The sequence below is a fragment of the Lagopus leucura genome, unplaced genomic scaffold, assembly GCF_019238085.1.
Source record: "Lagopus leucura isolate 7727_CA_CO unplaced genomic scaffold, USGS_WTPT01 Super-Scaffold_760, whole genome shotgun sequence".
Lineage (NCBI taxonomy): Eukaryota > Metazoa > Chordata > Aves > Galliformes > Phasianidae > Lagopus > Lagopus leucura.
The window spans coordinates 3,684,480-3,699,000 of NW_024962257.1; the positions used below are offsets into that span (position 1 = coordinate 3,684,480).

At 40.4% G+C, this 14,521-nt stretch overlaps 1 protein-coding gene across 4 annotated transcripts in view; it reads left to right on the plus strand.

Moving 5' to 3' along the window:
• The window catches only part of SDK1 (sidekick cell adhesion molecule 1), a 363,622-nt gene that overhangs the window by 233,210 nt on the left and 115,891 nt on the right, over positions 1-14,521 (plus strand). For all 4 annotated transcript variants that reach the window (XM_042863994.1, XM_042863995.1, XM_042863996.1 and 1 more), the window contains 2 exons: positions 14-190; positions 8,380-8,516. In XM_042863994.1, coding sequence (XP_042719928.1) covers positions 14-190; positions 8,380-8,516 — 314 coding nt within the window. The remainder of the gene's footprint in view (positions 1-13; positions 191-8,379; positions 8,517-14,521) is intronic.

A 14,521-nucleotide genomic window follows, 5' to 3' on the forward strand; every position in this document is an offset into this window, starting at 1 on the left:
CTGTAATATTCAGGTATGTTTGGAAGAAGGACAGTGTTGTAATAAATCCATCCAGCAGTTCCAGGATCACAGTAGAGAAAGATGGAACCCTCCTCATCAGCCAGACGTGGTCAGGTGACATCGGGGACTATACTTGTGAGGTCATTTCTTTTGGAGGAAACGATTCCCGAATGGCTCGTCTAGAAGTGATGTGAGTAATTCCATCTTGAACACAAGGCTATGCTGGTTTTCAGATACCCTCATACACCTTTTTTTAGGTATTTATTTATTTCAATGGGAAATTAAGGCTGGTTCATTATGAACCATTATGAATCATTCATTGCTTTGGGATGTCCTCCCTTTTGCATGCTGCTGTGCTACTTGGACTTTCAAGTGACTGAGTTTCAAGTCACTCAGAAATTACTTCCACTTCAATGTATTTCTCTGCATCACATTCAATAGATTGGATGGCTGAGCTTGGGGGATAACAATTAATAGCTGTAGTCTGCATGAAGGCAATAATAAGTGGACTAATGCATGGGATTATAATGGGGCATGTCCTGTTCAACATCTTCATCAAGGATCTGGAAATGTTGGAATGCGTACTCATCAGGTTTGTAAATGGCACAAAATGGGTGGAGAACCTCAATGTGAGACCATCATTCATAGGAACCTAGATAGGCTGAGAAATGGGCTGACAAGAACCTTAGAAAATTCACCAAGGACAAATGCCAAGTCCACATGTGAGGAGCAGGTTTGACCCCAAAGGTTGGAGGTTTTTTAGACCAGACTGGATAAACTGGTCTGATTTTATGACTGGCCCTGCTTTGTATGGGGGTTTGGCCCCTTCCAACCTGAATCCTTCCATCATCCCATGCTGTTGGACTTTCCCATCAGGCCCAGGTGGTGGGCTGTGATGCCAAGGTTATAGGAAAACATTTTCCTCCTTTAGTGCTTTTTCTCTGTTAAACATACATAAAAATAGCTGGTCCCTCAGTAGATATTGCTTATTTTTTCATTCTCTTTAGACATAGAGTTCCAGAGAAAAATATTTTTACGTTTGCCTTTCTTTATTCCTAAGAATCTTTAAAAATTCAGTTAAGAAAGAAAAAAATACTTAAAGTACACATTGCTTCTGAAAAAGGATTATAAAAATGGCATTGCATGGTTCTGTATTTTCTATTCCTGTCATTCCACTGGAGCGAAGTAAGCTTCCATTTTATTTTTATCACTAAAAGCAACAACTGTGATTTTGGTCCATGTGTGGAACAGATCAAATGAGTAAGACGGTAATGTTTTATGTAGTCTTATTTTTTTTTATTTGAGTAGTGCCACATGCTTTAATTTAACTCAAATCGCATCTGTTTCTGCTGGTCATGCCTGATATCTCTGAGAAGATGGCAACTTCTGCTGTTGGCAGAATAATGAGTTCACCTCAGAGATTTGCTATGCAGGGCCCTGTTTGATACAGCGTTATTCTGACAGTGCCAAGGCAAGATCAGATGCCCGTTTGCAGAGAGCGGTCATACATTCTTTCTCTAATTAAGCGCTCCTCAGCTCTCCTCCCGGAGTGCATTTTACTGCTGGTTTGGATCCAAGAGCAGAAGACAATTCAAAATATATTGCTACTATATAATCATACTTTCTTTTTCTCTGAGGCTGTTTTTGAGTGGAGGGCAGAAAATTACGGAGTGTAGACAGAAAAGAAGGTTAAAATCTGGACTTTGAAGTGAGCTGCAAAAATGTGCCAAACGCTTCAGCAGCTTCATCCTAAATACCAAAAGATGTCCTGTGTGGTGACCCACTGTAGCACAGCAGATGTATTTATTCACAGCTTCCTGTTGACCAGTAACAGTTTTACACTCTGTAAAACTCATGCTAGAAGTTAACCAGCATATTCCATGTGCCTGCCTGCCCCCCCCCCACCCAGCTCTCTGCAGCTCTGCTGCCTCTCCATGCCCCAGTGCTCTGCAGCAGCTCTTCATCCTGGGTCTCTGCTTCTTCCCATGTTCTGTTGCTGATGGCTCACAACCTGTCTTTCTTGAAGGAATTAAAGAAATATATCAAACCCACTCCTGTGGAGGACTTCAGTAACTGATAAGTCACTCGATCATACCTGGAAGTGTGACATTTTATTTCAAAGTGGTGCTGCTGGTAGTGCAATAATGCCAAAAACATTGAATTCCTTTGCAGCTTTTGTCATTATCATTTGGCTCGGCAGCACAAATCTGTGAGAAATAGAGATACATGATACAACAGAAGTGAAATGAGGAAGAAAATATGTAGAAAGGAAATGTCAGAAGTAAAGCATAAATTAAATTTAGCTAGTGTACGAATGACAGATCTATAACATTCCCAGTTCTCCCAGATAATTCTCTTGTGCAGAACATTAACAAACAGGGCATGTACATTCCCATCCATGAGCACTTACACTTCAGTGCCTTGAGCAGCACTAATGTCAGACAAATGTTCAGAGGAGGCCTCTCAACCAATTACAGACTGGAGCAGTCTACCAATGGATAATACTGTAGCCTACCTACCTCCATCTGACAGCTCTGATTGTCTCACCAGCTTTTTTCCCCCAGGACCTGGCATATCCCTCCTTTACCTCTGGGCACGTAACAAGAAATTTTCAAAGGCACAAATAAGTTTGCTACTGATTTCTATTCAGGCTGATCCAATTCAAAACCATTGACCTACAGGGTGACCTTCAGTTATTCAATCTGTGAGTGGTTTGGTTTTCTAATCTGTGAAAAAAGGAAAGAGAACTTTTTCCTCCTTTTTCTTCCCCTGTTTGAAGACAGGCTTGGGAAAAAAGGGACCATTTCTTGCCAGAAGAATACAGGCTGATAGCACAGTCGAGTTCTAACACGGTATACATTGGTAGTGCAAGCAGGATGGATCATTTTTCTCAGCATGTCTATGAAGAAATAAGGTATTTGAAACTGAAAGCCAGCAAACTAATGAAGAACTTGCTAAAGTGCAGCCAAAGGTTACTGTGCTCATCAATTTTGCACTGATGGTACTTGGGCACGGAAACTAATTGCTAGTCAAGATACTCTATTCATTCATTTGTCTTCCCTCTAAATGTGTTTATTCTTCATGTACACATCACTTGATTTGATTTGCACGAGGTAAAACATTCACAAGTGATGTTTCTCTCCTGTAAGAGATGATTTTTAGTTTTTTTACTTAGTTATTTATTCCTCTGCTGGTAGATCTTCTCAACTGCAAATACAGAAACATTTGCAGATGATGAGCTTGTGCTTCTCTTGCATTCTTCCAAGTCATAACATTAGATTCTGAAAAATAATTGTATGTATTGAAACACACCAACTCCATTTAGCCTGCTTTTATGTTCCTATAAATACAATATGGGATGGAATACATACAGAGAAAATAAAGCTTGTTCCTGGAGCTACATAAGCTGAGCTATCAGAGTGTATCACTCTCCTGACAGGAAACACTGCAGATTCCAGCTCAGAATATCCTGAGGGTTCTCTGTGTATATAAAATATTCAGAATTACCACTATCTATGCCTGATGATACCTGCTGCTCAATATCTGCCTCTGCAGTCCATACTAAGGGATCTCTTTGTTGTATGAATGTGACTGAGAAGTATGGTAATGCTACATTGTTGGAAAATCAAAGCCCTTTACAAGCCTCTGTTATGTCACAACATCGAGTAAAATCTTTTAGGCTCTTTTTCTATGCAAAAATATGGAGAGGACAATGTAATATAAAAATAGGCAATTTATTCCTGGCAGCAAGTTCATCTTCTTTCAGATCTCTTTCACCAAAGAGCTATTATCGCTCTGTCTTCTTCAAAGGCAGGAGAGGTGAGCTAACCAGTTATTATAAAACCTACTGTGTTGCCAAGAATGCACAGCACTGCCTTTGTCAATCACTTAAAAAGGAATTCTGATTTTTTTTTCAGATATTTGTAATTGATGCTTCTTCCAAATAACTTGGTTACTAAACAAGAGCAATGAGAACAATGTGGAGTAACAAATGAAAATGATGTCTCATTACAAACCTATCTTCACATGGTCCCATGTCCCTGAATTCCGGCAGCTCATCTCTTTTCCTTTTAGCAGACACTGAAAGCAGGAAGGATGTCAAGCTTGAAAGTACATTATTCCTTCATCACTAAGAAAGAAATCTTCTATTTATTTTTTCCAGCCTTTCAGTTGAGGTGTTATCCAAGAAATAAGGTTTACCGCTGAGTCTAAATACACTTGATATTCAGAAAGAAGTACCACCCAGAAATGCACTTGGAAATACAATCATCTGTTCATCAAAGGGCTATCAGAAACATTGGTGTTTTTAGTGAAAATAAAGCATAAAGTTCAAGAGCCTTTCCCAAGACATCTGTAGGCTTGAGCTTGCAGAGACTGCCTGAATGAGGCAGGAAACAAATCTGTGTGCTCTGGGGTTTGGCAGGTGTTTAATTTCAAAAGTCCACCTTGTTACAGGCGTGCAAGAGACAAAAATCCTCCAAACTAATCGATGCCTTGCAGGAATCAATCCTTCCAGCAAAAGAAACTGGAAAGTCCTGAGCAACACATGATGTGTTTCTTTATTTAAAATGTTATAAACTTTTATGAGCAAAGCCATCAAGGCTGAGAGCTTTGCTAGATTTCCTGCCTCAACTTCTTAGCAAATTATCAGGTCTAGCAGATGAACCACCTGCTCCCAAGTAGAACGTGTACGAGGGACCTGATTTAGGAAGTCATTTACGAAGTGGGAGCAGGGTTTTTTTTATAAACTGACAAGAAAACTTGTTTAATCTCCCTTGCCTTTTTAGTAATCCTCTCTTCAGTCACAGTCTCTCTAATTACCTGCTGTTGGACCATTTTTCTCAGAAATCTCTCCAAACCATGTCTGGTTTATTTCCCGTAGCAAATAGTCTGTTTTAGCTAATTTTGTAAAACACTGTATGTGTTTGCTGAGTAAATTTTTCAGCTACCCTCTGGCAGTGATGAGCTGACTCAAAACATTAGAGTTTCTGTTTTGAACATGTATCATCTGTAAGTAGCTAATACTTCTCTCCTAGATTGTCACAATAGCTCCATGTCTTTTTTGTGCAAATCTGCCATTTTAATTGCTTTGTCAGAGACCCCTCAGGTCACTTTGGTGGCTACACCATTAACCCTGGGCTTATCTATCAATTACAGATTTCAAAGGGGTCTGTATGTGGTTTTTGCTATCATACGAAGCAAGTCATGGAAAACTTGACTTCGTGCAGCTCTTCAGCATTAGAGGCATGAGTCCTTAAGATGTTGAAAAACCTTCATATATTTCCTGTTTGGGGCTTCAATGAAAAAAAAAAATAAAAGCATGATAATGCTGGATTATTAGTTTCCAGTGCCTGATCAAGGGCTGCTGTGTGCCCTGCTGTTACTGTCCTAAACCTTACCCACTTTCTTGGTGAATCTTGGTGATCCTGCCAAAGACTTGAAATTACTATTTCCTGCAATTACTTCTTGAATGTTTGCAGCAAGAAAAAGTAATCTTCCTAAGAAAGAAGAGATGATCTGTTTTGGGAATGTGAATATTCATGGTGGTGGTACAAACCTCATTTATCATCTGTTCCGTGTATGCAGTAGCAAGTGAGAGGGGAACAATGTGCAAGTGCTTACTAAGGTAGGAGCTGCTATTTATTAATCTCTGCTTTTGTATACTACAGAGAGAAAAGTACACTTCTGTGCTGGAAAGTCTTTGTAGTTTTAAATATTTATTTCTGTCCAGGTGTGTTTCTTAGGCACTTATAATGTCTGTCTTGGGGGATTTAAATCTGTGAGCACCATCTGTTGCTGTTCAGTGTGGACACATATGGGTAAAGAATATGATATTAGTGGAGATAGGTGTGCTGTCTGGCTGCTGCAGCTCATGCTATCCAGTCTGAGCAGAGGCGCCTGTTTCCATCATGTTGCTGACAGATTGCCATTTTGTGTCAACCTAACAGAATCATCAACTAAACGCAAATCGGCAGCAAAAAAAAAAACACATTTAACCTGAAATTGTGCTTTGAAAAATGTGAAGAAAGGAATGTCTTTTCTCCTGCCAAAGTCTTCTATTATTTGTGCCCTGAGAAAAGGACTGATCCATAAGGTCTTTTACTCGTGTAGCCTCTTCCTTCTGTAGCGTAGCCTCTGTCCTCAAATCAACTGTTGGTTCAGACCTTCTGAACATAAGGGAAAACAAGATTACCCAGTAAATGCACACCCTGAGAATATCCTCAACAGATTCCAGCAGTTTGTCCCATTGTTAGAGGAGGAGTTCCCAAGGGATAGGTTTGCAGTCAGCTCCCTCTGGCCATCCCTCCACATTGCTCTCTGTGAGCATTGCCTTCTGGAAGAGCCAGAGCCTCAGTCCAGCACTGAGCTCATCCCACTGGGCCTGGTGATAAATGAAGTGGGGACTGCGACTTCTCAAGCCGTCACAACAAGAGGTTTCACTCTCCTGCAGTAATTTCCTTTGCCAACTTAATCACAAAAACATTTTTCTAGCCAGCTTGCTCAGGGACACGATGATAAGTTATAGCGGAGGTTTAATGTTTATTATAATTTAATGTTTCATTCAAAATTAAGTAGCACCCGCCTGCAGTCCCTGTGTATCTTAAACCTCACTCCATGCTTCTCATGTGGCAGGCTTTTTCTTCTATTTTGCCTTGCAGGCCAGCTGCCCTTCTACTTTGTTTTCACGTTCCCCCTTTTCCCTAAGCTTTGCAGCACTCTGCTCAAAGTTTGCATCTGTTGGGCACATTCATGCTCTTGTCTGTGCCTGATGTTTCCTCTAATCCAAAACTGACCATATATCTGCTGCTTTTGCACAAAAAATCCAAGCCTGGGTGCTGCCAGCCCTGACCCAAGTGATACCTAAACTTGTAATCAGTGGAATGATCAAGGTGTCTTGGCCAAGCACTTGAATGACATTAATACCATAATGATCCTCCAAGTTGTTATTCCACAGAAAGAGCCTGGGGTGACCATGCTTCTGATTTGCTTAGGCATTTAAAATCAAATGAGAGGGGAGGACCCATGGAGTCTCAAGCTCAGCCCTAGGAATGGAGCCCTAAAGCCCTTCCAGCCTGGGGAGAGGTGGGAAGTGAGGAGCCTTCTACTCGTGCATTTCTCTTGTAATTCTTTGGCTCCTCACTTCTGCGTTCCTCAATCTTCCAGCAGAAACCTGAATCCAGAGCATAATCATTCTTCTGGCTTAAAGCCAGAGTCTGTATTTACTTTTGTGAGTGGCTGAGGAGTTGCGGTTTTTAAATAACTGTAAGCCTTCAGTAGCATGATACATTACTGTGTGAAATTACTGTTTTTAATATTAAGCATATAAGGTCTGCTTGTGGCTTTCTGCTCTTGCCAGAGCAGATGAGCAGCTCATGTTGAGGGAAAGATGCCACTGAGCTTTCCTGGGAAGAAGCACTGACTGAATGGGCAACAACTGGTCCTCCTTGCTCTTCCTTTCCTCTCAGAGATTCCTGTCCTACTAAAAACCAGAATGGAAGGAACAAAAGTCAGGCTTGAATATAATTGCTGAAGGACTCGTCGCTGGATGCAGTTCAGCACATAAGGAACGTAGCAGAATTTAGTTTTCTCACTGCACCATGCAGGCTCTGACTTTCAGGAAATGAGTCCAAATGAAATGTTGTTCCATAAATTGCCTTTATGCCGAGAAATTACACATTTTAATTGAGCTGCTGTTTTATTTTTATTTTTTAATGTTTCATTTTGTATTTCTGTGGGGTTTCTACAGGCATTTTCTCTACATTTTCTGGTTGGGTGCTTCCAAAAAAATCCTTATTATAAGAAGGAAGGATTCTACCCATGACAGGATAAGCCTGAATCCATGAGTAAATCAAGCTGTTCTGTAGCCTAAGAATACATATGGTAATTTTGATTAGTAGCTCTATATGGATAGTGTCAATGTCTTCTGCTTCCTTGAGTATGAAAAATTCCATGTTAAATCATATCTCCCATGTGTTTTACTGTTTATATGTATTACTGCTGTCATGTTTCTAGGACATCATTGTAAGAAGGGGAAAAGAAGTGAGAAGGAAATTTATTGACCAACTTGTCTCAATCAAAAAACAGTATGAAAATTGGCTTCTTCCTCATTTAGCAACATTTCCATTAGCTGTTCTAAGCATCAGCCTTGGGACTTTCTGCAAAAGTTGTGGGTTTTTTTTTCCCAAATACGACAAAATTGTGAATAATGTAGAGATGACTTTCATTTATTTAATTGCACAATGGCTGCTGGTAGTTTTATATCTGTCATCGTATAAGTCTGATGTCATGTGCCTTTAGCTGCCTATACAACTGTCCTGAATGAAATACAGATTGATTCTGCTGTGCATTTTTTATCTTCCTTTCTCTTTTCCTTCACAGCGAGCTGCCTCATTCCCCTCAGAATCTTCTGGCCATCCTGAATTCCTCGTACAGCCGCAGTGTGGTGCTTTCCTGGGTGCGTCCTTTTGATGGAAACAGCCCTGTCCTCTACTACATGGTCGAGGTCTCTGAGAACAGTAAGTAAAATCAGATATGTTCCAATCTCATATTTGTCTTAATTATTTAGCCTTGCAGACTTAGCTTTTACCAGATCTGACAACAAAACCTTACTGTTATTTGCCGAATGAGGGACAGTATACAGGGTAGTCCTGGGTATTACACTCAACTGTTAACACCCTTATAGAGTTCAACTACAAAAAAAGACCTGATACAGTGGATTTGGTATATAGGGAATCCTTAGTTCCACTTCCAGCATTGCCAGCCTGACTTCAAGCACATCAGCTCATCCTTCCATGCTTCTATTTGACATCTGTCAAATAGCAGGAGTCACATTTTATTTCTTTCCTGTTGTCCTTTGCTCTGTGCTCATAGATACCCTGATGCATTCAGAGCCCCAGCTTTACCTGAAAAGTGTAGGCAGTCTGATAGCATAAGGAATTGATGGTCTGTCATAGGAACAAACTCGGATGTCAATAGGAGCTGCTGCTATGTCTGCATATGGTTTCATACGTTTTCTCCAGTTTCCCTAGGTTGTTGTTTTACAGCCTTCTTTCAGGTAGGTGGCTGAGGATACTGAACCATGAAACATACAAATATTCTACCTTTGTTTGTAGCCTTCATAGGTTGCAATCCTGATCACTGTGAATCGCCACTGCTCACAGGTTTGGCATGCTGCATGGCTCGCCCTTTCTGGCTCTGTTTGCAAGGTTATTCAGGGACACCGCTAAACGCTTCTTTCAGAGTTGATGGAAAGATGAGGTTATATGGAAATCGGTCACCTTGGCATTACTTTCTAATCTCTATCACACTAGGAGCTGGAAATCCAAGCCTAACAATTGGTTCTTGATGAAAAAATTAAGAGCATCACTTTTTCTGACATGTGGAAATTAGCTGCTGCATTAGTGAATGTGAAACAGTGCTGATTTCTTATTATCTGGAGAGTAGCGTTTTGTTTTGCCACACAGAGAGCTTGAGATGAGACTTGAGCTTCAGATCACATACAAGCCCTGTGCTTTGCAGGTTGGAGTGCATAGCTTTTCAGATACAGAGGCCCCAGAACTGATGATCTTGACATCTGTTGCAAGAAGTGCAGTTTTGTAATGGAAATCCCAAATGGTGTCTGGAATTGCTGTCCTTAACACAGTTCCAGATTTATTTATTTTTTATAACTAATGACTGGGAAAATTCACAGTGTTCTGAGCTCACACCCCACTACACCTTTTTATCACTGTCTGTTTTATCATCCCTCTTCTCTCTCCTAATATTGACTATAGACAGTAAGTAAGTGCATTTTCACTCCCTGTGCCCGTTCTTTCACTCGGGGTTATTGCCCTGAGTGTTTCATGTCTCCCAGTGACTTTGACAGAGACAAGTTAATCAACTCTCAGTCTGGGGACATGATGCAAAAATAGCAGAGCTGTATTTATGTGGAGACAGCACAGAGCTGGCCAGAGGTATGCATGTGAGTCCTGCACTGTGCTGCACTAACTGGGAAGCATCACAGAGCCCACTCAGCCTCCAGGTCAGATTTGGAAGGTCTTTAAGCATCTTTGTAACAGTGAAGCCTTGCAGGTCTAGTACAGACATAGAGTAGACATGCCATCATTTCAAGAATGCTATAATTTGTTTCCTGAAATTTGTGGAAGGCTCAGCAGAAATCAACAGTAGTGCTCCAGAAATTATGCAGTCTCTCAAAGCTCCACAGGATCCTGTGAACCCTCGCTCATTCCATGATAGATCAATAATTTTGGCTGATGGCATTGCAATCAACCACTGAGAGAGTCTCATTATCACAAATCATAGGTATATGTACTTCAGCTGCATAAACCAAACACAGACCAGGCTTGTTGTCGTCTGAGCATCTGAACTCCCAGAAGTACTCTAGACCTTGCTCTCCTTTGAGGTTTTTATCTCTGCGTTTATTTACTTTGCTTTTATGTACAGTCTCTAACTGGTTACCCATAGAAGTAGGACTAGAAGGAATCCAAGTCCTTGAATATTCCACTCTTACTGTGTGTGCTCTCTCATTTTATATATTATTGCTCAGCTTTACAGATGTCAGCAGCGTGGTGGAACAACGTCAACAATGACTTCTCTTGGCAAAGCTGGCTGAAATGTCTGCATATTTTCAGTGTCTCATTTTGTTTTATATTCCTCAAATGTTTGGTTTGGAGTCATTGCGATCTTGTTAGTGTGTGGTTAATATCTAGGTTTCAAATCTGCTACTCCTTTGGAAAACAGCATCTTTCCTTGGTCCTGTCATGTTCCCCCCGCCCCCTCATGATGTTCATGAATGAAGCTGACTTTTGATCTCATAAAGGTACAATTGTTGCCTGATATGACTGTGCAGAATCTCCCTTTGCTTTCCAAAGAAAATCTTTCGTCAGGTTTTCCATTGGCCCTTTTTGTGCTGCGGAAAGGGCAACTGTCAAGGACTCAACATATGCTTTCCATGAGCTCATGTGCTCATGGCTGTCACATTTTCACCATCAGCAGCAGTGCAATATGCTAAACATCCTAATCCCTGTTTGTTTTCACACATCTAAAGCTTAGAGAGAGGCATCAGAATTACGATTTATTTTCCAGTTAGCAAAGCTGCATAGAAGGTATTGTTCTTCATTCTGTGGAGCCTTAATGCCTGAGTTTGGCTTTGCTGTTACAAATGCCAAAATGAAGTCTAGTTTTGTTTGTTCTTTTAGCAGTTTTGCTTCAAATAATTTTCTAATCGCTTTCTGGATCCATTGTGCATTTTGAAACACGTACCGTAAGTGAATCCATAATAACGGTATCAGTTTCAGAGGACTAGCTGAAGAGGGTTCAAAATAATGAGTGTAGATTTCAGAGGACTAATTACTAGCTACATTAGAGAGAGGCGTGTCACTCCACCTGGCGTGGATTAGAAATCCTTTTCATTAATATCAATTCAGTAAAGAGATATAAAAACCTTATTTTAATTAGAGGAAAAAAACAGTGGCAGATCGCATGCATAAATTGCTGGAAATATGAACGACTCCAGTCACCAAGTCACCTAATTTTTAAAATGAATATATTTGGCATAATGTAATAATTCTCAAATTACAAGTGTTCACAGTAGGCTGTGTCTGTGGGTGATTTGAGGCATATGGCCTTGAACATTTGGGGGCAAATTTATAATCTAATTTGAAAAGCACAGTTCCAGGGAAACACAGTCATTAACTATTCTGCCCACACGGAGCCAGGAATGTGAACCTTCATTTCAAATGAGATTTTCAAATAAATACTAGCATGTGTTGCTGTTATTTGCAATAATGTGATTTTTGGATGTTTCATGACCTCTTTAACCAGTGTTGCAGCATTCCTAGGAGCCCCTATGAAACATCCTCATGGAGTTGGAAGAAGCTCCACTTATTTTACTCTAAAAAAAAAAGTTCAGATTTCAGAGATTAATCAAAAATTATTCTGACCAATTTTTTATCTGAGCAAATTAATACTCAGAGAATTCTGTCAAGTGTAGTTAACATTAAAATACATTTCTGATTTATTATATTCTGAGATATCTGTGCAATGTAATCATACCACTCAAATTCATCACATCATGCCAATGAGGAGATAATTAAAGCTCCTATAAACAGCATCTGCACATGCTTCACTTTGAGCTCATGAATTGTCTTGCTGAACTTGGTACGAATATTGAAATGATAAAAATTGAACACAGGGATAAATCTTTGCAAAACAACACTGTTTTCTACAAACAGGACTCAGATCCGCAAATGATGGTGCTGAAAGATACTTTTTCTCAGGGCAGTGGTAGACTGTGTTGAAGTCCTACCAAAGAAGGATGAAAAACTTTGTTTTTGTTTGAACTTTTTGCAATATCATATTGTCATGAAAGACGGATTCAGTAGTATGGTAAATTGCAGTGGTTCCGTCTGTGCTAAACCCCTGGAGAAGAAAAGAGATGGAAATGTACTCCAAAGCTGCAAAAATTAGATTTCTGCCGTAGGTGTAGTCTGCAATATCAAACAGAAATGATTTTTGAGGAACTTGCAATCAGTGCAAGAATTGTGAGGTAGACAGGGAAATTTAAAAGAAATGCCTCTTGGTGAATAACCAGTGCTATCAAACATATATATTGTGAGTGCATCCAAAAACTCTTAACAGAACATGTCATTTCTCAAAGCCAAAAATTGCACTGTAAGCTCGAGAGTAGCCTGTGAGATTCTTGGTTTCCAAGAAATTAACTTGGGGAGGCAATTGGAATTAATTCAGAATACCCAATATCCTTAAGAAGATAGACAACTAGCCATGAGTTTTTCAAACAGTGGCAATTACAGCAGAAGAGCAAGCAAGCAAAGCCCAGAGTACACTCTGGGCAGCTTAAGTTAAATGAAGGATTAGTGTGGTCTGTTCAATGTATTTATTAGTTTGACCTGGCAAGTCTCTCACTGTGGAGCTTCTCTAGGCTTCCTGGGACAGGCAGGTGACAATCATCCCTGAAGGAGATGGGAGTCAGTGCTGAAAATCCTATGGAAGGTTTCCAACGTCAGAACTGCTTTTCTACGCAGTAAAAGGAACTGCTGGACTATGCTGGGCTCCCTTCTGTGTTTAAGGAGGGGTAATGGCCTCTCAGAATGTTTAGTTTATTGACTGATTGTCCAAAAAAAAAAAAAAAAAGACTTCTAAATTTTGAAGCTACTCTGCACAGTTCCTGTATCCACTGCTCCAGGAGCAAGCAAATCCCCCCCCAAACCTCTTCCCTTTAGGACTCAGACTGCCCAAGAGATGAATAGGGTTCGTTTGTATTAGTTTTCAGTTTAATCTCTCTTCCTGCCAGATCTTTTATCTTCCACCAAGAGAAGAAAAAGAATAAATAAAGTATTCTACAGATGCAGCATATAAACAGAGCAGAGCCCCAAGGTGCTGAGGAGATTAATAGGCCCTATTGTTGAATCAAACTGCTCACTGCATTGAACTGCTTGGGTTAAGCACTCTCAGATGGTGTTTACACTAGCAGTTAACAAATGGAACTGATTTGCTCTAGGAAATGGACCACTACCCAAGAGCTCATACAAGGGTATTTTGCTCTCTTAGTGTTGTCTGTTCTTCCCTTTCCTCATGCAGCTGCTTCAGGCAACTTACTAAGTCAGCCATGGCTGAATCTTGATTGGGTCCTGTGCTCTCTGGATGTCACAGTGTAAGCAGTTGTTTGTAAAGCCTCGGGAGAAACTTGATTAAAAAGGAAGGAACTAGGGTGCACCAAACTAATGCAGGTATCCTTCCTCTGAGTGCTTTGTAAACAACGCCCAGCACTGCATTCAGATCATCGCCACCTAGACCTTGCAGCAGAAGCGGCTGACGGCAAATCATCAACAGCTGGCAGTGATGGAACCTGACTGCTGTGCAAATGTCCCTCTTCAGCATTCCCAGTATTCTGCTGTGTCAGTTTTCTTGTTAAAAAAGACTTTGTTCTCAGAAAGCCATTACTGGAATAAATATATTCTGAATAATTTGAAGATGCAGAGTGTATAGCCCAACAGGCATCACACCCCAGTAGACTTAAACTTGCTAAGGAATCTGCCAGAAAAACAGTGAATTAGTGGTTTACATCTTGGTGTGAAGTTTTTCTTTCACATTTGGGACATCTCATCTTCATTTTCAGGCAGACATGGAGGTGACCTGCCAGGAGCTGCAGTGCACTTCTGATGAGCAGCATGCACAGATACATTGCCAAAATCTACAGCTAGCTCCTCAGTCATTTCCAGAAGTATTTGTAATTTTGAGCAGGGAGCTTGAAAACAGCTGGTATTATTTAAAAACTGAACAAATCTTTAAGTTGGCTGTTTCCATTGCTGTACTGTTGCATCTCAAACCAAATGTCACGTCTCCTTCACTGCTTCAGTCATGACTTTGGGGAGAATATATACCATCAGGCTGGAAAGAAAAGAAGTCAGGATATTTAATTTTCAACATGCTTAATTTCTGACCTCTTTGAAAACTTGAAAATACAGTTTGGGCATCAGAGGAGCTCAGCATGTGAAGTATC